We start from the raw sequence: 23,615 nt of genomic DNA, 5'->3' as shown, positions 1-23,615 counted from the left end.
GCTAAATGCTATTATCCACTTAGGATCCCACAGGCCAAAGAAGAGAAAAGGAGGAGGATTTGTACAGATGAAGGGATACTAGGCAGACATCTTAAATGCACGTACAGTGTAGAATGTTGGCTGCTGACAACAACATTCTGGCTATTTATGGGGTTAGGATTTATAGATTCATAGATTCATAGATACTAAGGTCAGAAGGGACCACTCTGATCATCTAGTCCGACCTCCTGCACAGCGCAGGCCACAGAATGTCACCCACCACTCCTATGAAAAACCTCACCCATGTCTGAGCTATTGAAGTCCTCAAATCATGGTTCAAAACTTCAAGGAGCAGAGAAGCCTCCCTCCAGTCAACCATGCCCCATGCTACAGAGGAAGGCAAAAAAACCTCCAGGGCCTCTCCAATCTGCCCTGGAGGAAAACTCCCTCCTGACCCCAAACATGGCAATCAGCCAAACCCTGAGCACATGGGCAAGATTCACCAGCCAGATACCCAGGAAAGAATTTTCTATAGTAAATCAGATCCCATCCATCTAATATCCCATCTCAGGGGATTTGGCCTATTTACCCTGAATATTTAAAGATCAATTACTTACCAAAATCCCATTATCCCATCATACCATCTCCTCCATAAACTTATCGAGTAGAATCTTAAAACCAGATAGATCTTTTGCCCCCACTGCTTCCCTTGGAAGGTTATTCCAAAACTTCACTCCTCTGATGGTTAAAACCTTCGTCTGATTTCAAGTCTAAACTTCCTGGTGGCCAGTTTATACCCATTTGTTCTTGTGTCCACATTGGTGCTGAGCTTAAATAATTCCTCTCCCTCTCCTATATTTATCCCTCTGATATATTTATAGAGAGCAATCATATCTCCCCTCAACCTTCTTTTAGTTAGGCTAAACAAGCCAAGCTCCTTAAGTCTCCTTTCATAAGACAAGTTTTCCATTCCTCGGATCATCCTAGTAGCCCTTCTCTGTACCTGCTCCAGTTTGAATTCATCCTTTTTAAAGATGGGAGACCAGAACTGCACACAGTATTCTAGGTGAGGTCTCACCAGTGCCTTGTATAACGGTACTAAAACCTCCTTATCCCTACTGGAAATGCCTCTCCTGATGCATCCCAAAACCGCATTAGCTTTTTTCACAGCCATATCACATTGGCAGCTCATAGTCATCCTATGATCAACCAATACTCCAAGGTCCTTCTCCTCTTCCGTTACTTCTAATTGATGCGTCCCCAACTTATAACTAAAATTCTTGTTATTAATCCCTAAATGCATAACCTTACACTTCTCACTATTAAATTTCATCCTATTACTATTACTCCAGTTTACAAGGTCATCCAGATCCTCCTGTATAATATCCCGATCCTTCTCCGAATTGGCAATACTTCCCAGCTTTGTATCATCTGCAAACTTTATTAGCACACTCCCACTTTTTGTGCCAAGGTCAGTAATAAAAAGATTAAATAAGATTGGTCCCAAAACCGATCCCTGAGGAACTCCACTGGTAACCTCCCTCCAACCTGACAGTTCGCCTTTCAGTAGGACCCGTTGCAGTCTCCCCTTTAACCAATTCCTTATCCACCTTTTGATGTTCATATTGATCCCCATCTTCTCCAATTTAACTAGTAATTCCCCATGTGGCACGGTATCAAATGCCTTACTGAAATCTAGGTAAATTAGATCCACTGCGTTTCCTTTATCTAAAAAATCTGTTACTTTTTCAAAAAAGGAGATTAGGTTGGTTTGGCACGATCTACCTTTTGTAAAACCATGTTGTATTTTGTCCCATTTACCATTGACTTCAATGTCCTTAACTAATTTCTCCTTCAAAATTTTTTCCAGGACCTTGCATACTACAGATGTCAAACTAACTGGCCTGTAGTTACCTGGATCACTTTTTTTTCCTTTCTTAAAAATAGGAACTATATTAGCAATTCTCCAATCATTCGGTACTATTCCTGAGTTTACAGATCATTAAAAATTCTTGCTAATGGGCTTGCAATTTCAGGTGCCAATTCCTTTAATATTCTTGGATGAAGATTATCTGGGCCCCCCGATTTAGTCCCATTAAGCTGTTTCAGTTTCGCTTCTACCTCTGATATGGTAATATCTACCTCTATATCCTCCTTCCCATTTGTCATGCTACCATTACCCCCAAGATCCTCTTTAGCCTTATTAAAGACTGAGGCAAAGTATTTGTTTAGATATTGGGCCATGCCTAGATTATCTTTAACCTCCGCTCCATCCTCAGTGTTAAGCGGCCCCACTTCTTCCTTCTTAGTTTTCTTCTTATTTATATGGCTATAGAACCTTTTACTATTGGTTTTAATTCCCTTTGCAAGGTCCAACTCTACTCGACTTTTAGCCTCTCTGACTTTATCCCTACATCTTCTGACCTCAATTAGGTAGCTTTCCTCGCTGATCCCTCCCATCTTCCACTCCCTGTATGCTTTCTGCTTCTTCATAATCACCTCTCTAAGATGCTTGCTCATCCAGCTTGGTCTACAACTCCTTCCTATGAATTTTTTCCCCTTTCTTGGGATACAGGCTTCCGATAGCTTCTGCAGTTTTGATTTAAAGTAATCCCAGGCCTCAACTGCCTTTAGATCCATAAGTTCTTCAGTCCAATCCACTTCCCTAACTAATTGCCTTAATTTTTGAAAGTCAACCCTTTTGAAATCAAAAACCCTAGTTGCAGATTTATTTTTGTTAATCCTTCCATTTAGTTTGAACTGAATTAGCTCATGATCACTTGAGCCAAGATTGTCCCCTACAACCATTTCTTCTATGAGGTCCTCGCTACTCACCAAAATTAAATCTAAAATGGCATCCCCCCTAGTCGGTTCAGCAACTACTTGATGAAGGAATCCATCAGCTATCGCATCTAGGAAAATCTGAGCCCTATTATTATTACTAGCACTGGTCCTCCAATCTATATCTGGGAAGTTAAAGTCTCCCATGATCACGCAGTTTCCATTAGTATTTACTTTATTAAAGACATTAAAAAGGGCTCTATCCATAACCAAATTAGATCCCGGAGGTCTATAGCACACCCCAAGCACTATCGCAGGAGAGGCTTTACTAGTTTTCTTCCCCAATGTAATTTTTGCCCAGACAGACTCTGTCTTATCCATTGCATCGCTTCTTATTTCTTTACATTCTAACTCATCGTTGATATACAATGCTACTCCACCCCCTTTACCTTTGTTTCTGTCTTTCCTAAAGAGCACATACCCTTCAATACCTGTAGTCCAGTCATGACTACTATTCCACCATGTTTCTGTTATCCCTATAATATCTGGTTTCACTTCCTGCACCAGTAGCTCTAGTTCCTCCATTTTGTTACCTAGACTCCTCGCATTGGTGTATAAACATCTTAATTTTTGCTGTTTGGCCTCGCTCACATTTTGTACCCTATTAGGCACAGTCATTCTACAGCCAGTATAACCTATTAGACTAGTATCCACACCGCCCTCGCTCCTTATATACATTCTCCTACCCATGGCTGTATCCTTTCTTACTTCGTCTTCTTCCCTCTCAATGCTAAAATCTGGCGTGGAGATTTCCTGGACATCTCCCAACCATCTCACCCTAATTCCTAGTTTAAAGCTCTCTTTATCAGTTGTGCCAGCCTCGATCCTAGAAGTCTATTTCCTTCCCTACTCAGATGAAGTCCATCCCGAGAGAACTGACCTCTGTCCGTGAATGCCTCCCAGTGGCCATACATCCCAAAGCCCTCCTTATAGCACCACTGCCTAAGCCATCTGTTGACAGTCATAATCTTCTCACACCTTTGTTGCCCTTCTCTAGGAACAGGAAGGATCCCGCTAAAGATCACCTGAGCCTCAATTTCCTTAAGCGTCTTCCCCAGCCTAGCATAGTCTCCCTTGATACTTTCCAGCGAGAATCTGGCTGTATCATTTGTTCCCACATGAAGGATAATTAGGGGATTCTTTCCCGCTCCCTTGAGGATCCTTTTCAACCTCAGGTCTACATCCCGTATCTTAGCACCCGGAAGACAGCACACCCTTCTATTCTCAGGATCAGCTCTAGTTACAGGCCTGTCTATTCTTCTCAATAAAGAGTCCCCGATCACATAGACCTGCCTTTTCCTGGTGACAGTGCTATTCTCCAGTCTCTCCCCTGTTCCCTCTGGCTGCAAGTTCTTTCCATTCCTATTTTCCCTTTCAATTCTCTTCAACCCATCCTGTATCCTCCTGGGGCTCATATTTGGTGTAGTCTCCCTTGACTCTTCCCCTTTTTCTATAGGGCTAGCCTCTCTTCTCTTCTTCCTTACCCTTCCACCTTCAGCGACTATTTGGTGCCAAGAAAAATGTTTATATGCTTCTTTCACAACTGAAAGTGGGAAGGGGCAATTTAGCAGACAACCTGGATTGTTGGATGGATACTTGAATAAGAATAATCAATGTGTGTCCCTAAAAAACAGATCTTGCAGATGTGTAAAGTTAATTCTTCACAAACATTATCACTAATTTCAATTAACATTTTTTTTTAAAAAGATTATTGCTGCAAGAATTCATCAGGCAGCCACCACTGTAATATTTGAGAATACCATACAAATACAATAGCAAACATTACCACCTGAAAAGGAGCTCCTTGACTCTCTGTAGCACCTAATTAGCTTGCCTTAGAGATGTGGAAATCTACCCAAGTAGCTTATGTGACAAGTGGTTTCAGAAGCAGAGTTTCCAGAAGGCTTGGACAAAGGCAAATTTACATCCTGTTCCAACTGTGGCCAGATTTTGGATCAAATGGACCTATCCCTTAAAGCCCTACAAGCATTGTTAAAAACAACACTAAAAAAGACAGCGTACATCTGCCATTTTACTGATTCAGCAGCCAAAGCAAAAGAGTCAGGAGTTATTCACAAGGCTTTTATACCGTACATACCAAATCCTCAGCTGTCACTGGTTGTCCATTTTTGTCATTAGCCACCACCATTTTTCCCAGTCTCTCTTTCATATCTGCCAGGCCGGTGGTCAGTGCTAAGATTGCCATGATTTCACTTGCAACAGCAATGTCAAACTGAGCCTACAAAGATAAAAGTAAGAGTAGTAAACCACACCAGAAGCAGGCAAGAGAATACTTTCAGAGCAAAACTAAAAGAAATAAATATGATTATTACCTTGAGAGTGAAATTTAAAAAGTTCTTAACTGTTATTAACACCTAAGATTATTCAAACTGAAATAACTAACAGTGAATAGGAAATTAGATGTTTAAAATTATACGATTTTGGAGAGTTTTTTGTTTTGGTTTTGGCATTTCACTCATTTGGGGACTCAGCACCTTGCTGGACTGAACCCCTCAACTGCTATTTCCTTTAATGGGAGTTCAAGTTGCTGAACCAGCAGGCCCTTGTGTGGTCAGTGAAACAACACTGGTCAGTTTCACTTTCCACATCACATACACGAGCAGAAGTGCCTTTATATTTGGGTTTAGAATATTGGTCAGGAATTTGTATATTTAAAAAAAATCTTCTGTATTTCATGAAAATATATTCATATTACATTTTGTAATTTTTAGTTTACAAAATTCTTAATTTGGGGGGTTAAATTACTGGACAATGTTCCTTTAAAATAGTATTTTCTTGGATTTAGCATATAAAACTTGTGCTTTTTTCTCCTCCTGGATTAACATGTAAGTAATTTTAAAAACACAGGAACTTTATGCAACACCAGTACTATTGCTCTTGTAGAAATAGATCTATAAACTGCAATACTTCTTTAGAAGGATTCAAACTAATCCCCTGACAAGTGAAGTATCTCATTGACGATACTTAGATCAGGGATTCTCACAACAATTTGTTTGGTGGCCTCAGAGTGCAGCCACCAACTTTTGCTGGTGGCCGCTATGACAGTTTTCCTAAAATATTTGATTAACTTTAGGAAAAGCAAATATATATGCAAGTCCAAATCGTTGTAATTTATTTATGTAGGATTTTTTTTCAGACAATAATAAAAATAATGTACAGTTGTCTCTATTCTTTACTGGACCTACATAGAAAGAACGTGCAAAGCACCTTATTTGTGTTCTTAGAGACTCTTTTTCTTGTCGTTGCTTTTTTAAAGACTTGCTAGCTACTAAGAAAAGTCATATTAAGAAACATACAAATATCACTTTTCATAACAGACTAACTCAGCCCCAGCAAGCCTGGGGACAAATTAAGTCTTGGATGGGGAGGTGGGTATGGAGACAGTGGGGGCCAGTGGCAACGGGGCACTGGGAGAGGCAGCGAGGGCCTGGGGTGATGGGGGGCGGGGAGGGAGAGAAGAGATGAGCTCAGGGCCAGAGCCTGCTGCCTGGCAGCCAAGGAATGGATCCTGAAGCCCCATGGCTGGAGCCTACCACCCACCATCCCACGGCTGAAGCTCAACCTCTCCTCCTCTCCCCCCTCCCTCCCAGCAAGGTGAGGAACTCACCTATTCCTCCAGCTTTTGTCTCTCCAGAGGGGGGCAGGGCTCAATCACTACTGGCAGCCACAGAAAAGGGGCTGTTGCTTTGTGCCCCCCCTCCCCCCCAATCACTGCCAAGGAGGCTGTGGCCACAAGAAAAGCCCAGCTGCATTTGAGAAACGCTGACTTAGACACCAAAGTGACAGGCACTTTGTAAATACATTAGGCCCAAGTTCTGCAAAGATTGCAGGATCAGGACCCACAACAGGCCCTTATTTCATGTACCTTATGCTGGGTACTAACATGAGAGGATTCTAGATTTATTAAACTAAATTGGCTCTTTATTAAAGCATCTGTATACAGAGCTGCTCCAGCCGCAACTTAATATTTTATGCATCTGCATAAGCCACAAGGAATGACTGCCCAGTGTTCCTCCCAACTCTTTTCTCTTGTAATCCATGTGCCTCCCTTCAGCTTTCATGCAAGTTGCTACAGTTTTGCTAGAGAAAATCTCTTAGCACTTGATTAAATGTAAGCATGTGAATAATTGTACTGAGGTCAACGTGGCAACTTGTTCATGTAAAGTTAAACAAATGCTTGAATTTTTTCTGGATCAGGGATATAAATAGGTATACATACATACACAAGTGAATAAAGACTATTTGTATGTGAGTAAAGATTTACAGGATTTTGATCCAAAATGACAACAGTAAAGTTATAAACAGATATTTTCAAACTTTAATTTGGGCTAGCTCTTTATTAATAGAGAAAAAAGCTGTGCATCCAACAAAACAGCTGGGGGTACACAGTTAGACCTCCCCAGCTATGTTAAAACAGTGTTATGGCCAAGCCTTCCTTGAACTAACGAAAATAGGAAAATCCAGGGTTAAGGATAAAGAAAAGGAGTACTTGTGGCACCTTAGAGACTAACAAATTTATTAGAGCATAAGCTTTCGTGAGCTACAGCTCACTTCATCGGATGCATCGGTGCATCCGATGAAGTGAGCTGTAGCTCACGAAAGCTTATGCTCTAATAAATTTGTTAGTCTCTAAGGTGCCACAAGTACTCCTTTTCTTTTTGCGAATACAGACTAACACGGCTGCTACTCTGAAACCAGGGTTAAGGATGATACTCCTTCTCTAACTTATCCTTACAGCACTGAGAGACAGTGAATGAATCTGAGATCAAAGAGAGATTTCACACACCACATAAATTGCAACACCATCTAATTTTATCAGGAGGCTTTTAAGAACAGAGTTTATGCTTTTATTGTGAATTCCAGAGTTTTCATCACCATCATTAAAATGCCTATTTCTCCTTGTGTATATTAGGGTTTTTGCTTTTTTTATATAAATTAAAAAGAAAGGGGAAAGAACCCACCACCGGGAAATGTTTGAGGAATGATGTATCATTTTTATTAAAAAACCAGCCACAACCCTAACTATTACGATAATACATACTACTTTATACTATCAGTCAATGTTACTTTCTGTGACACAGTCAGGGTCCAGACACCCCAAGGAATCGGAACCCCAAAGAATAAAACAATTCAATCAACTGACTGAGAGACCAAAAACAATGGATTCTATTTACATATGAATCAGCAGAAGGATGAGAAGCAGAAGGATGAGAAGTCCACAGGAAGAGAACAACAACAGAAAGCCTTCCTAGCTCTTGAAACAAAGACAATGAACCTTGGGGATAATATAAGGAGGGGCAAAAAGACATTTGAGCTATCCATCACTTGAGCGACTGAAGAGGCCAGAGCTCTTGAAATCACAGAACAGTGGGCTCTTCAACCAAGGATGTTGAAGTCTATGAAAATGAATATAGATGAGAAAGCTGCTTAAACCATGAATATAACTTGCTGAAGTTAAATTTAATCAATAAAAAGTGTGTTTTGTTTGTTTTGTCTCTAACCCTTTATACCTTTCACTATTACTAGAAATCACTTCACCCTATATACTTTGTTAATAAACTGTGACATTGCATCCCATATTCTTCATAGAGCTATTATAGATAGATAGACAGATAGACAGATAGGATACAATTATGGCATAACTATGATATATTTTATGCAAGATAGGTCATGTGAGATATTGAAAAGGTTATGATTTACTGAATCTAATTATCATATTTGTATGGATGGATTATTTTTGCATTTGAAGTTAGGAATATTCTCTGTGAATCTGTATTACAAATATGTTTACACCTGGGGAATGCCCACTAGGCAGAATACAATCAGTCTAGATGGCAGTCTGGAAAGGGCCATTAGGGAGAACAATAGGTCTTAGACGATGCTAAGGGAGCCTTCCTGAGGATGCTACAAACAGCCTCCAAGTCATGGCTGCTGTGACTCTACCAAGTCACCTGCTACTGGACTCCATCTTGGAATACCAGTGTTTTTCCACTGACTGGGCGTGGGAACCAAGCTTGGAGACAAAGGGTTCCCACCCTATGCAAAAGCTACTTAAGGCAGGGGAGTGACATCATCGTGGTTCTTCAGTGACTCCCCGCCCAAGAAGACTGCTGGAAACACCTGAGGAACAAGGACTGGACTGGGGGAGAAGGACTGAACCCAAGCTAGAGGAATTTCTAGCCTTTGAAAGGAATACCAGGGGTTTTAAGCTGCAAGCAAGTGCAGCCTGCCCTCAAGAATCTCTGCAAACTGCCCAAATCAACAATTAGGGTGAGAATTTGTTACTCATATCCTATCTCTTTAGTATATTAAGCTTAGATTTCATTTTTGTTTATTTGTTAGGTAATCTGCTTTGATCTGTTTACTACCCCTTATAATCACTTAAAAACTATCTTTTGTAGTTAAACTTATTTTTGCTTTGTCTCAAACCAGCATGTGTGTGGGAGTCATAACTCGGGGCAGAAAGCTGTGTATATTCCTCTCCACATTGAGGGAGGGGGTGAATTTCATGAGCTTACACTGTATAGTTCCCTGTGCAGTGCAAGATGGTATAATTTTGGATTTACCCTACAAAGGGAGGTATGCACTTAAATAACTGGGCAATTCCTTAGCTGAGACTTCCCATAGAGAGCTGATCTCAGCATCTGTGTGTAGCTGCAGTTGGGTGCATCCCTACCTGCATGTGTGCTGGAGGGAGCTTGATGGCCTGTTGAAGCAATACAGTGTAAAACAGGGATGGGCAAACTTTTTGGCCTGAGGGCCATAACGGGATGCGAAACTGTATGGAGGGCTGGGTAGGGAAACAAACAGCCTGGCCCCTGCCCCCTATTCGCTCCCTCCCACTTCCCACCCTGACTGTCCCCATCAGAACCCCCACCCCATCCAACTCCCCCTGCTCCTTGTCCCCTGACTGCCCCCTCCTGAGACCCCCCCCGCCCCAAAGGGATCCTACCCTCTATCCAACACCCCCTGCTCCCTGTCCCGATTGCCCAGACCCCTACCCATACCCCCACCCCAGACTCCCACAACCTCCCCTGTTCCCCGCCCCGCCTCATCCAACTGCCCCTTGCTCCCTGTCCCGACTGCCCCCCGGGATCCCCCGCCCCTTGCTCCTTGTCTCCTGACTGCCCCCTCGGACCTCCTACCAAACCTAGTCACCGCGATGCGTACGCCACTGCCGCCCCCTTACCATGCCGGTCAAAGTGGCAGTGAAACTGCGGGGGAGGGGCTGGGGACTAGCCTCCCGGGCCAGGAGCTTAGGGGCCGAGCAGGATGGTCCCGTGGGCCAGATAGTTTGCTCACTTCTGGTGTAAAGCGAGTCAAGGCTGGTAGGTCAGGTGGGCTCAGTGGTACCCCAGTTTCAGGTGGCATCCCTGGGGGAACCCATCACAAACTTATTTTTAGTTTGACTATAAACCACCTCAGTGCTACATACTAAGAAGATGCCTAAGTCCTCAGCTAAAGTAGCAGGTCGGTGCTGTGTCTGTCTCTCTAAAGAAGCTGTGAACTTAATAAGGTTCCGTGAGCACTGCATCAAAAGGATTGGACTATTTTTCTAGCCTGCTGCTTTCACCAGATCACCCCTCTCTCTTTTAATCCCTCCACTAGCTTCCCCTTCTCTATCATATCAGACATAAGCTGTTTATAGTCACTTTCAAAGCCCTTCAGAGTCAGTCTCCACCCTATCTATCGTCTTTCATTCACTATCAACCTGTCAATGCTTGGCTCCAATAGCCTCATAGGCTAGAACTCCAGCTGCTAACCAAGTTAAAAGCTGAGTCGACAAGTCATCACTGCTATTTTAACCCGAGTTAGCTAACCCAACTTAAAACATACCTCTGCCCCCGCCCCCAGCAGTATTACTCTGGCTTTGAGTTAATAATTACGATGAATGACTGAACCAAATCTAAGTGCAGAAAAATGTTCCCTTCCAAGAGCTGAAAGGATCTATTTCAGTCAGAGCCAATCATCATAGATGAGTATCAGTTAATTTTTAATTTTCTATTTTTGTCATAGAAGGTAGGTGTTGAAAAGAAATTCTCTTCCACATATGTATTAATCCAAAGTGAACATTTATCTGTATCCCTAATCATCTGAATAATTCAATAGGTGAAAAAAAAAATCAGTCTGAATATGGGTGCTGAAGTCTTCTTTATAGTACTGCACCTTTTGCATCCTTCTGTCTCAAACCAGAGCAGCTGTGGAATGGGAAAGAAACTTAAGGATGGGATTTTCAAAAGCACAAAGTTTTGGCAAAACTCAGATCCTATTGAAGTCTAACACTTACACACACTTTTAAATTTTACAAATTCTATGTTTGTATAGAACCTGGCACAACTGTGCCCTGATTCTAGCTGAGACCCTTAATATAAATAATCACAATGAAATGGGCATTTATTTCATACTGTGTATTAGTGCTCACTAATAGATTCTTCAGATGCAATGAAGGCACAACTCTCTGCTGCATAAAGTGTGCTAAACATTTCACAGAACAGAAAGTTAGCCAGGTTTCCAGCCCTGAACAGTTTACAATACTAACAGAGAAAACAAATGAGAGATGTTTTGTCGGAAGGAATGCAAATGTGCTAAAAGTAATTAAGATGATGTTATGGTCCAATCAATGTGTAGGTATTCATTTGACTATTCCTGCTTTCCCCTTCCTCCTGTTTTCATTTGTGCTGGTGCCCTAACCCATAAACATCAAATATAATCTGATTGATCCATTTGGATAAGCCCTCCTGATTGATACTTGCTGGCACCCAAATGCCTTGTTCTGAGGCGTATGGATTTTAGTTATTTTTAAAAATTTTTTTAATCCTCAATTTGATCCTGTGTTCTCCTCCCACTATTTGCTGATTTATTCACTTCCTTGTTCTAATCCTCATGCCACTCTGTTCAACCAAGGTGTGCATTAAACTGCATTAAGCACAGTATGTCATATCTGACTTGCTTTGCTAATGTTAACAATGTCATGCTGTTAATAAATTGTTGGGATCGTACTGAAAAAATTACTTAACACTAACTTTCTTCGAGTAATAGTGGGACAAGCCCTACACATGAAGGATGCTTGAAACTAAAGAATTAGCTGCTGCCTATGGAATATTTGCAAGGAACATTTTCATCAATTTCCAATTTGATTCATTATTGTGTATGCACTTAGTACTCTCAAATGAAGCTAATTTTTAAGTCATTAACTTCCTATGATGGGTGGGAAGATTACCACCATCACTAAACCCTCTAGAAATGTTTAGTGACTTATGGCACTGGATCAACCAAAATACATTTATATAAACCTGGGCTCAAGAAAATTGGTGCATTTAAAGCCAATGGCTGTTAGTTATAAATTCATCAGAAAGTTCTGCATTAACTGTTTCCAACTGGATTTCGAGAAATGGTATAGTTATCACTGCAAGGTGCTGAAATTTCAAAGACTCTCACATGTGCTTACATTTTACACACTGAGCAGTTCCATTGACTTAAATTAAAATTAAGCTCATGCTTAAATCTTAACAGTTTCAGGGCCCAAGTCTGTAACGTATGAGAAAGTAAAGAAAATTATGTTGCATTACAAGTTATAACAAGAGCATCTAAAGCACATGAAGAATGACCCTTTTTCACATTTAAATTAAATCAAAGACGTAAATAAACATTAATTAAACAAAACTAAACTGAGGACCTAAGCAGAAGATAATAAAATTTAAGTAAGGCAGAAAATTTTGTAAATTTACAAAATACAAAAAGAAAAGATGTTACATAAATTAGTTAATTGCATTAAATATATAAAGTTGAGACTCTAAGAGTTACAGATAACAATTACAAATTTCTTAAACTACTTGTGAAACACCATGCAGTACACATTGGTTTCAGTTTCTATGACATGACATTACTCATTAGTGCATCCAGTTTCATTGCTAGGATACTACAAATACATATACCAATTAGACGTTGGCAACTTATTCCTAAACAATTTATTGAAAGGATTGTAGAACAGCAACTATTTCTCATGCTTGAAAACAAATTCTGCCCAGAAAAACAACAACATCTAGTATATAATAGTACATACCTGTCGGAAAAATCCCTTTTCTGTATTTGCCTGCCCAATTGTTATTTTTCGTAGGAATCGGTCATTTGTATCCAATACTGGAAAGAGGATGGGGGGAAAAAAGAGAGGAAAGAAGAAAAATGAAACATTTACATTGACAGAGAATCAGCCACCTAGTTACTCTCCACATGCACCTGATATAAGAATACATTATTTTTGCAGTACTGTATATGCCTTTGTACCCAGTTGAGCATACTTCTACATCTAGATTCACTTTGCAATAGTGCACATAAGCTCCTCTTTCCTAGCTGAGATACACTATCTTTTACACTCTTAAATGTCCAGTCTGAAATGTCTCAACTGTAACTTCTTTGGTAGATTTCAGAGTAGCAGCTGTGTTAGTCTGTATTCGCAAAAAGAAAAGGAGTACTTGTGGAACCTTAGAGACTAACAAATTTATTAGAGCATAAGCTTTCGTGAGCTACAGCTCACTTCATCAAGCAATAAGATCTTACTGGAATCCCTCTGTTTAGCTACTACAGCAGAATCTTAATCTCCATCCACATGTGTAACAAAAGCCTGTTTTAGTGGATCAGCACCATTCCAGACCCACCCACTGCACACCTCTTCATGACAAGGTTTTGAGAATACATTTTTAGACTACAACATGGGCAAATAAGTATTCCCATATTGTAAACGTACCTTTAGCTTAAGCCCTTCCCCTTCAAAAACAGCCTTACATTAGCAAATTAGGTCCCAAGAAATTCCACACCATGTCATTTTTCTGCATCTCAATATGCAGTTACCATCTCCTATTTTACTTCCATGTCTATCTGACGCCATTTGGCAGGAAGTCTTTTCCAATTGCCAAACCCAAGCAACATTTATCTAACATACTTAACCCTTATTTGAATATCCACTGAGCTCTTAACTGAGAAATATCTTCACAATACCCAAAACTCAGCCAAATCTATTTCATGGATCCCCTCCCCCATCTTTATTTAAATTTATGCTGAAGCAAACTTAGTTCTTCCAACTACAGAAAAGGGTCCATGTGCATTTTTAGCAGCATTTAACTTAAAGCGTGCATTTTTGAGCACCAAAAAGAAGGGCCCGCTAATCTGAAAGAGCTCCTGCTGTGAAGAGACCAGCAAGTTAGTGTGAAGGTAGGTGTTCACTGTGGTGGAGTAATGCCTTTGGTATTTAGCCAGGTATAGGTCCATGCAGAGTTCCACTAAAAGTGCCTCTGAATTTACTGTTACCATTTGGGTATCCCTGGGAATTAAACTGGGACCTCTACTCAGCATCCTCTTTTTGAGGCATACCACTTTTCTTTTAAATTTATTATATCCTCTGTGCTAGTCTACACTGATTCCCACTTAGCTGCTTCTTTTTAAGCACAAGGAATACAACAGATAGGCAGAAACCAAACTGAATAAAAATCAACCCTATCAGAATCCTTACATTCTGAGAACAAAATAATTACATTACATACAACTAAGTTAGCAGTATCTGAACTGGCAAATGGCATAAAACACAGATGGCTCTTGAGAATGTTATTATATTTATACTATCCTTTCTGGCTGTCTCGTTAACAAGAAAGAGACATAAAATTAATCTTTCTTGTTTCTGATTTGAAGTCAAAATGAAGAACCACTCAACTATTTTTCTAATTCCTTACCCACTAAAAAACCAACCATGCACAAAACAGATATTACAACTATATGAACCTTGTATCCTTTTTACCTGTTAAGAGATTCAGACTCAGCATCAGTTACATATTCTATTACAAACCACACTCATGATGGCTAATTACCATATACATTGCATCAGGTCTCTCAGACTGAATATTCACAAGAACTTTGATATAAAATATAATATCACTCAAAATCTAAGTTTTATTTTTAGCCTTTGCTAGAAATTCCAAGAAGTCCATCAGTACCCTTACGTTAAAGATTTGTTGGGGAAAATATTATTTGCGTATGATTTGTTATTTATACTCAACTACTGCTTGTGAGCCCTGCTCATAAGCAAAGCCCCCACTGTGCTAGGTGCTGTACAAACAGAACAAAAAGGCAGTGCTTTCCCCAAAGAGGAAAATACTACATACAAGACAAGAGGCAGAGATAGACAGAGACGGGGGAGCACATGGAAACAATGATGTAATACTAGTCAGCAAGACAGGCAATGGTCTCAGCTCACCAACAGCCTAAAGGTCATGTTTTTTATAGGCCTTCTGGCAAGAGTTTTAAGGGAGAGTTCTGCAGATGTTTATGGGGAGCTTCTCCCAAGCGTGAAGGGCAACATGGGAGAAAGTATGAAAGTGCTTGCTTGAAAATTCAACAAGTGGGGAAAGGAAGCTGACATCATGGACTGATTGGAGGCGAAAGATGACCTTTTGGGATAGGCTTGATCATTTTCTAGGAATCAATCACGCCACAACATGCATGCTCTGTCCATGTTCAACTTTCCTCTTTACGTCAGGCTTTATGCTCCTGATTTCTCTTGTCCATTATCTTTTTTTGTTTTAGTAAATGGTTCCCTGGGTTTTCTCCCTCTCATCTTAGCTAGCTCAGACATTGTCTTTTACCTTACTGACCCATTTACTATCTTAGTAAATAAAACATTCCATTTTCAGTCTGCTGATCTAGTTACCACCCTAATCTTGTCTTCCAACAAATGAAGCCTTTCCCATTTTAAAATTACTTATGTCAAGCCAGGTAGGGTGGGGATAGGTCATAAAGGGTCTTGAAAGTGAAAGAGTTTATGTCTGATACAGAAAAGAGGGAGCCAGCGAAAGGGATGCAAAGAGGACTGCAATGGTCAAAGCAATGGTAACTCATTTTTGTGAGCTTAAAGCAAAGCCTTTGCTCTTAGTATCCTGAGCATCAGCACATGGCTAAAATGCAATGACTTCTCAAGGTCCCTTCCACCCCCACATTTCCATGATTCCACAATGCCTTATTAATATTAAAAGCAATCTTAGAATCATAGAATCATAGAATATCAGGGTTGGAAGGGACCCCAGAAGGTCATCTAGTCCAACCCCCTGCTCAAAGCAGGACCAAGTCCCAGTTAAATCATCCCAGCCAGGGCTTTGTCAAGCCTGACCTTAAAAACCTCTAAGGAAGGAGATTCTACCACCTCCCTAGGTAACGCATTCCAGTGTTTCACCACCCTCTTAGTGAAAAAGTTTTTCCTAATATCCAATCTAAACCTCCCCCATTGCAACTTGAGACCATTACTCCTCGTTCTGTCATCTGCTACCATTGAGAACAGTCTAGAGCCATCCTCTTTGAAACCCCCTTTCAGGTAGTTGAAAGCAGCTATCAAATTCCCCCTCATTCTTCTCTTCTGCAGACTAAACAATCCCAGCTCCCTCAGCCTCTCCTCATAAGTCATGTGCTCTAGACCCCTAATCATTTTTGTTGCCCTTCGCTGTACTCTTTCCAATTTATCCACATCCTTCTTGTAGTGTGGGGCCCAAAACTGGACACAGTACTCCAGATGAGGCCTCACCAGTGTCGAATAGAGGGGAACGATCACGTCCCTCGATCTGCTCGCTATGCCCCTACTTATACATCCCAAAATGCCATTGGCCTTCTTGGCAACAAGGGCACACTGCTGACTCATATCCAGCTTCTCGTCCACTGTCACCCCTAGGTCCTTTTCCGCAGAACTGCTGCCGAGCCATTCGGTCCCTAGTCTGTAGCGGTGCATTGGATTCTTCCATCCTAAGTGCAGGACCCTGCACTTATCCTTATTGAACCTCATTAGATTTCTTTTGGCCCAATCTTCCAATTTGTCTAGGTCCTTCTGTATCCTATCCCTCCCCTCCAGCGTATCTACCACTCCTCCCAGTTTAGTATCATCCGCAAATTTGCTGAGAGTGCAATCCACACCATCCTCCAGATCATTTATGAAGATATTGAACAAAACGGGCCCCAGGACCGACCCCTGGGGCACTCCACTTGACACCGGCTGCCAACTAGACATGGAGCCATTGATCACTACCCGTTGAGCCCGACAATCTAGCCAGCTTTCTACCCACCTTATAGTGCATTCATCCAGCCCATACTTCCTTAACTTGCTGACAAGAATGCTGTGGGAGACCGTGTCAAAAGCTTTGCTAAAGTCAAGAAACAATACATCCACTGCTTTCCCTTCATCCACAGAACCAGTAATCTCATCATAAAAGGCGATTAGATTAGTCAGGCATGACCTTCCCTTGGTGAATCCATGCTGACTGTTCCTGATCACTTTCCTCTCCTCTAAGTGCTTCAGGATTGATTCTTTGAGGACCTGCTCCATGATTTTTCCAGGGACTGAGGTGAGGCTGACCGGCCTGTAGTTCCCAGGATCCTCCTTCTTCCCTTTTTTAAAGATGGGCACTACATTAGCCTTTTTCCAGTCATCCGGGACTTCCCCCGTTCGCCACGAGTTTTCAAAGATAATGGCCAAGGGCTCTGCAATCACAGCCGCCAATTCCCTCAGCACTCTCGGATGCAATTCGTCCGGCCCCATGGACTTGTGCACGTCCAGCTTTTCTAAATAGTCCCTAACCACCTCTATCTCTACAGAGGGCTGGCCATCTCTTCCCCATTTTGTGATGCCCAGCACAGCAGTCTGGGAGCTGACCTTGTTAGTGAAAACAGAGGCAAAAAAAGCATTGAGTACATTAGCTTTTTCCACATCCTCTGTCACTAGCTTGCCTCCCTCATTCAGTAAGGGGCCCACACTTTCCTTGGCTTTCTTCTTGTTGCCAACATACCTGAAGAAACCCTTCTTGTTACTCTTGACATCTCTTGCTAGCTGCAGCTCCAGGTGCGATTTGGCCCTCCTGATATCTTTCCTACATGCCCGAGCAATATTTTTATACTCTTCCCTGGTCATATGTCCAACCTTCCACTTCTTGTAAGCTTCTTTTTTATGTTTAAGATCCGCTAGGATTTCACCATTAAGCCAAGCTGGTCGCCTGCCATATTTACTATTCTTTCGACTCATCGGGATGGTTTGTCCCTGTAACCTCAACAGGGATTCCTTGAAATACAGCCAGCTCTCCTGGACTCCCTTCCCTTTCATGTTAGTCCCCCAGGGGATCCTGGCCATCTGTTCCCTGAGGGAGTCAAAGTCTGCTTTCCTGAAGTCTAGGGTCCGTATCCTGCTGCTTACCTTTCTTCCCTGCGTCAGGATCCTGAACTCAACCAACTCATGGTCACTGCCTCCCAGATTCCCATCCACTTTTGCTTCCCCCACTAATTCTACCCGGTTTGTGAGCAGCAGGTCAAGAAAAGCGCTCCCCCTAGTTGGCTCCCCTAGCACTTGCACCAGGAAATTGTCCCCTACGCTTTCCAAAAACTTCCTGGATTGTCTATGCACCGCTGTATTGCTCTCCCAGCAGATATCAGGAAAATTAAGTCACCCATGAGAATCAGGGCATGCGATCTAGTAGCTTCCGTGAGTTGCCGGAAGAAAGCCTCATCCACCTCATCCCCCTGGTCCGGTGGTCTATAGCAGACTCCCACCATGACATCACTCTTGTTGCACACACTTCTAAACTTAATCCAGAGACACTCAGGTTTTTCCACAGTTTCGTACCGGAGCTCTGAGCAGTCATACTGCTCCCTTACATACAGTGCTACTCCCCCACCTTTTCTGCCCTGCCTGTCCTTCCTGAACAGTTTATAACCATCCATGACTGTACTCCAGTCATGTGAGTTATCCCACCAAGTCTCTGTTATTCCAATCACGTCATAATTCCTTGACATCACCAGGACCTCCAGTTCTCCCTGCTTGTTTCCAAGGCTTTGTGCATTTGTATATAAGCACTTGAGATAACCTGTTGATCGCCCCTCATTCCCAGTATGAGGCAGGAGCCCTCCCCTCACAGACATTCCTGTCTGTGCTTCCTCCCGGTATCCCGCTTTCCCACTTACCTCAGGGCTTTGGTCTCCTTCCCCCGGTGAACCTAGTTTAAAGCCCTCCTCACTAGGTTAGCCAGCCTGCTGGCAAAGATGTTCTTCCCTCTCTTCGTAAGATGGAGCCCATCTCTGCCCAGCACTCCTCCTTCATGGAACACCATCCCATGTCTTAATCTTCACATAGATTAAGACAATTCTAATGAAACTAAAGCCATTAGTGGATAAAGCTTGCATTTTAAAAGATACTGGATAAAGAGAAAGTCTAGCACAGGGGTCTCAAAGTCCTGGCCAGCAGGCCATCTGCGACCCAACAACCTCCCCACTGTGGCTCACAGAGGAAAGACGCATGCAACCACGCTGCCAGCAATGTCTGCTGCAGGCGCCGCCCCCACAGTTCCCATTGGCTGGGGGAGAGGGACAGAGATACCATCACTAGTTGCCGGGCAGAGTCAGCCATATAGGCAGCATCATTAGTTACCGGGCAGCGTCAGCCATGGAGGCATCACTTTTTCCCCACAATGAATATAAAGAAGTCAAAATACCGAACACAACTATCTGATGCCCACCTTGCTGCAATCCTGAAGGTTTCAACTGCTCAGTCATCGAGGCCAAACATCAACAAACTGACAGAACTGAAACGTTGCCAGGTGTCTGGCAAACACTGAAAACTCTCTGGCAGGGGAAGAATTGTATAAAGTTGTATGACAGTTTTATTATTTCTAAGAAATCCAAAATAAAAAAAATACAATATAAACATTTTATTTTCTGAACACCATCTTCAGTGACATTATTGGCCCACTGTGAAGATCTGAGGACTGGTAGTGGCCCTAAGGTAAATTGAGTTTGAGACCCCTGGTCTAGCATTTTCTTTAGAAAAAATGGTAAACCACATAAATCAAACCAAAGTTTGATTATAGCAGCACTACATTTAAGGGTTCATCTGCATTTCTACTGGAGATCCATGTCTACACAGGTGAATGGGCCCACCCATTCACAGCTCACTGCATGAATGGAGCCTTAGTGTTCAAATACGGCACATTTGATCTCAATCAGGGCCATCTTTTACTAAATCTGTAAACAAAGGTTAATCCTGCAGGTCTGATGCTAAATAAAAGTAAAAACCAAAGTGGGAACCCAGCAGCTCACTGGTGACCTAAAGAGCCAAAAGCCACTGAAGAGCACAAGCATTACCAACATGATTCAGAGTGATAGCGAGGGAGATCTCTCCGTGGGGTGAACAGCACCTTTTAAGTATTTTTTTAAATGGATGAGGACAAGGAGAGCAGAGGATATAGAGACAGAATGATTACTACCAGCACCAGAAAGCAAGAGGGAGGAAAGCAAGGATTGGCTAGTGGCAGTAGGAATTTCCTCTAAAAAGAAAGACTGCATATTTAAAAAAAATATCCAATGTATAGCTACTTTCATGACTAAAAGAATTAGGATAGTTGGTTGCCAAACCACCCTCAACTCCTTGCACGTATTTATTATGGGATGAATCCTGCAAGGTGTCAAAAGCCCAACTCCCACTGATCACCTTTTAGCATTAAGTCCAACAAAAATAATCAGCTTATAAATCCTGATAGCTCACTACAATAAATGAACAAATTTACTTCTCTATCTCTCGACAGTAAATCCATCTTTGATTTATAAGTTATATTTGATATAAAACATACACTATACATACTTAGATGCCATGGTGACTGGCATAGTATAAAAATCTAAACAGAACATAATAAGTGGAGATAATATCCATGTGCTAAGTTGTAGGACCACGTGATAAGTTACAGGGTCATATGCTAAACTTATGTCTTTTGACCAGTTCATCTGCTCTCTGCCCACTAATCCAGCTCCTCCAGGTTTATTTAAATTCCATGAGTTGCCATTTCAAACAGCTGCCATTTCTAAAAAATCAATCTGCCAAACAAATGTTTCTGCCTTCTTACCCAAAATTTATACTTACCAGGATGACCAGGTTTAATCCTGAGTCAATGACGGATTTAAAATCTATTATCTCCTGATCCTCCAAGAGTAAAACTGGGATCTTTATACCACTGTACTACTGGAAAAAAGGAGATTTCCCACTTTCCAATGATGTGCAGCACCTGCTTAGACTAGCACAGCAATGTAATTGACTTTAAACTTAAACATAAATGTTTTTAGGTCATTTTTAGATAGTTCCCGGTCTCCCTCTTCAGCTCCATCCACAAGAATCTTTGATAACCTAGGCACTTGGCTTACAGGTAGAAGGATTCCAGAAATAATCCCAATAAAACATTTCAAGTCTCAAGCACTGCCAAAATAGTTTTGCTGTAACATATGTAGCATATGCATTCTATGTAGAGTGGTATAAAGGCTTCACTGGCATTTGTTTTGGACAAACTGAATAACTGACTTCTGAGTAATGCAACTCTGCCAAACAATGCTGATGAAAACGTTATGCCACATCACAGTGCCATATTCATTCTCTCTTTCACACACACACACACACACACACACACACACACACACACACACACACACACGCATGCCTAATAATAAACATAGCATATTGAATAGCCCAATACTATATTAATGAAATAACCTGTATCTTATAAAGTATGCACACAAGGAGACAGAGTAAAAGGGTGGTAAGGAAACTTAATTGCTCAATTTCCTGTCTTATAGGTGTTAGTCAGAACCCCATGTTCTATTAATAGGCATTTTTCGTTGAATAATATTTGTTTGAAAACCTTTAAAATTAATGCATACCTGTCATATTCTCTACAACTGATGCAAGAATACATAGTACTTTAACCCACCCTATCTTTCAGGACGAAAATTAAATATGAAGATTGCCATTTGGCACAAAGCCTTCCACAGCCTCTTCTTATACTGACAAGATCCAGAACCTGTGCTCATTGCTGTGTTTCTGAATCCTAGCACTAAACTAAGAGCATTGTGACTGAATGTAGAGAGCTGCCAGACTAGCAGGATGAGTACTTATACCTGTTTGTTGGTTAACATGCTTGGTTTAAACAGTACCATAACTTTCCCCTCACTTTCATTATGATCAGAGGAAACTACTGTCAAAAGTACAGTGGTTCAAACATTTAAAATCATCATCTCTTATTGCTTCTTTAGTCAGACAAAAGCAATGGAATAGTTCATAGTCTAAACTTCCACGGTAGGCACATGGAATATGAAATAGTGTGTAACAAATAATCTAAACAGCTGTAAGGAAAAATACGGAACAAGGAAAGGAGGAAAATTCAGAAAAACGTAAGGGGTTCTCAGTTTTACATGAATTTCTAAGAAATATTTCATTTGGGTGACAAGGTATGGTATGCCAATTTACAGCGAAAAATCTGTTCTTTAAAAATACACACTAACTTTTAATGAAAATGGGGACTGTTAAGAGAACATTTCCACAGTTTTAAAAGAGAAACACATAATTTTGTTGGTAATTTAAACCTAGTTAATTGTTCAGCATGCTACTTCAAAATTTCTGTTATGTACTCATATTAGTAGTTTGCAAATGGGTTGTTCATATGAATCAGTAGACTCAACTCTTTAGGCTAGTTAATTTAGGTCTTAATTCACACTGAATCATAGAAATGTAAGGCTGGAAAGGACTTTGAGAAGTCCCATGCTTAGGCAGGACCATGTATATCTAAACCATCCAGGAGCTTTGACCCCTGACCTGATCTTAGGAGGTCCATACCTGAGAATAAATGGTAATCTAATTTTAGAATAAATTTAGCTTCTTAAGGAAGTGTTGTTAAATAATTAATGCTGTAACACAAGCAGAAGAAAACAAAAATGTAAAGGTATTTGAAATAGGCTTTGTAATAAGTTTAAGGATTAATTGGCCTGGATAATAGCAAGATTTAGCAATAGTTTTCTGTGATAAATACCGAATCCGCAAAGCAGCAGAAGTGAGTTTAAAATAATAGATTTCTATGGATTTTTCAAAACATATAACCAGGAAGTGAAAGTGCATTTACGAATTGAAATCAGGGGCAGGTACATTGATGCATACAACTTGAATAAGCAGTTAAAATCCTAATTATGGTCCCTGGAATGACAAACACAGGCAAAAGGGTGAGACCCAAATCAAAGATGGTCCTGGATGTGTGGGAGGATGGAGGGAAGAAAAGTATAAGACGATGGTCAGACCAATCCTTAATCGGACATCAGAGATGAAAGAATGGCAGAGGCCTTAGTACCATCAAGCCTTCCTATGGTGCACTCCACTTAGTTTCCATAAGGTTGTGAGTATGCACAATGTAGGGGATCTTTTTGTTGCATTTATTTTGCTTTATTTTATTTTTCTATAATTTTAATTATACTTGTCTATATAAAATAAAACTCAAAAAGTCTGTGTGCCCACCAATTTTATTTTTAATACAACTTCTTACATAGCCACCTCAGTAAAGAACCTATTACTAGTGACAAGTGCATTTTGCCCCCCACGTTAATCAAAAGTTTACAGGTGTTTGTCTAGTCTTTTCTTTAATACCTCCAATGATGGGGATTTCACATCCTCCCTTGGTAACCTATTCCAGGACTTATCTATCCTTACAGTTAGTGACTTTTTCCTAATATGTAAGCCAAGTGTCTCTTGCGGACGATGAAGCTGATTACTTCTTGTCCTACCGTCAATGGATATGATGAGTAACTGATTACTGTTCTTCTTTATAACAGCCCTGAACATATTTGAAAACCATCATCAGGTCTCCCACAGTCTTCCTTTTTTTCCAAGACTAAACATACCCAGTTTTTTTTTTTTTTACATTTTTCCACATAGGTCAGGTTTTTATCATTCTCCT

At 41.0% G+C, this 23,615-nt stretch overlaps 1 protein-coding gene across 1 annotated transcript in view; it reads right to left on the bottom strand.

Annotated features, from left to right (window-relative positions):
- MTHFD1L (methylenetetrahydrofolate dehydrogenase (NADP+ dependent) 1 like) overlaps positions 1-23,615 on the bottom strand; it is a 245,749-nt gene that overhangs the window by 151,648 nt on the left and 70,486 nt on the right. The window contains 2 exon segments of the mRNA XM_043511198.1: positions 4,919-5,059; positions 12,905-12,981. Coding sequence (XP_043367133.1) covers positions 4,919-5,059; positions 12,905-12,981 — 218 coding nt within the window.

The sequence above is a fragment of the Dermochelys coriacea genome, chromosome 3 (assembly GCF_009764565.3).
Source record: "Dermochelys coriacea isolate rDerCor1 chromosome 3, rDerCor1.pri.v4, whole genome shotgun sequence".
NCBI classification, from domain to species: Eukaryota; Metazoa; Chordata; order Testudines; family Dermochelyidae; genus Dermochelys; species Dermochelys coriacea.
The sequence above is the reverse complement of the archived record's forward strand: the minus strand, read 5'-3'. Positions and strand labels throughout refer to the sequence as shown.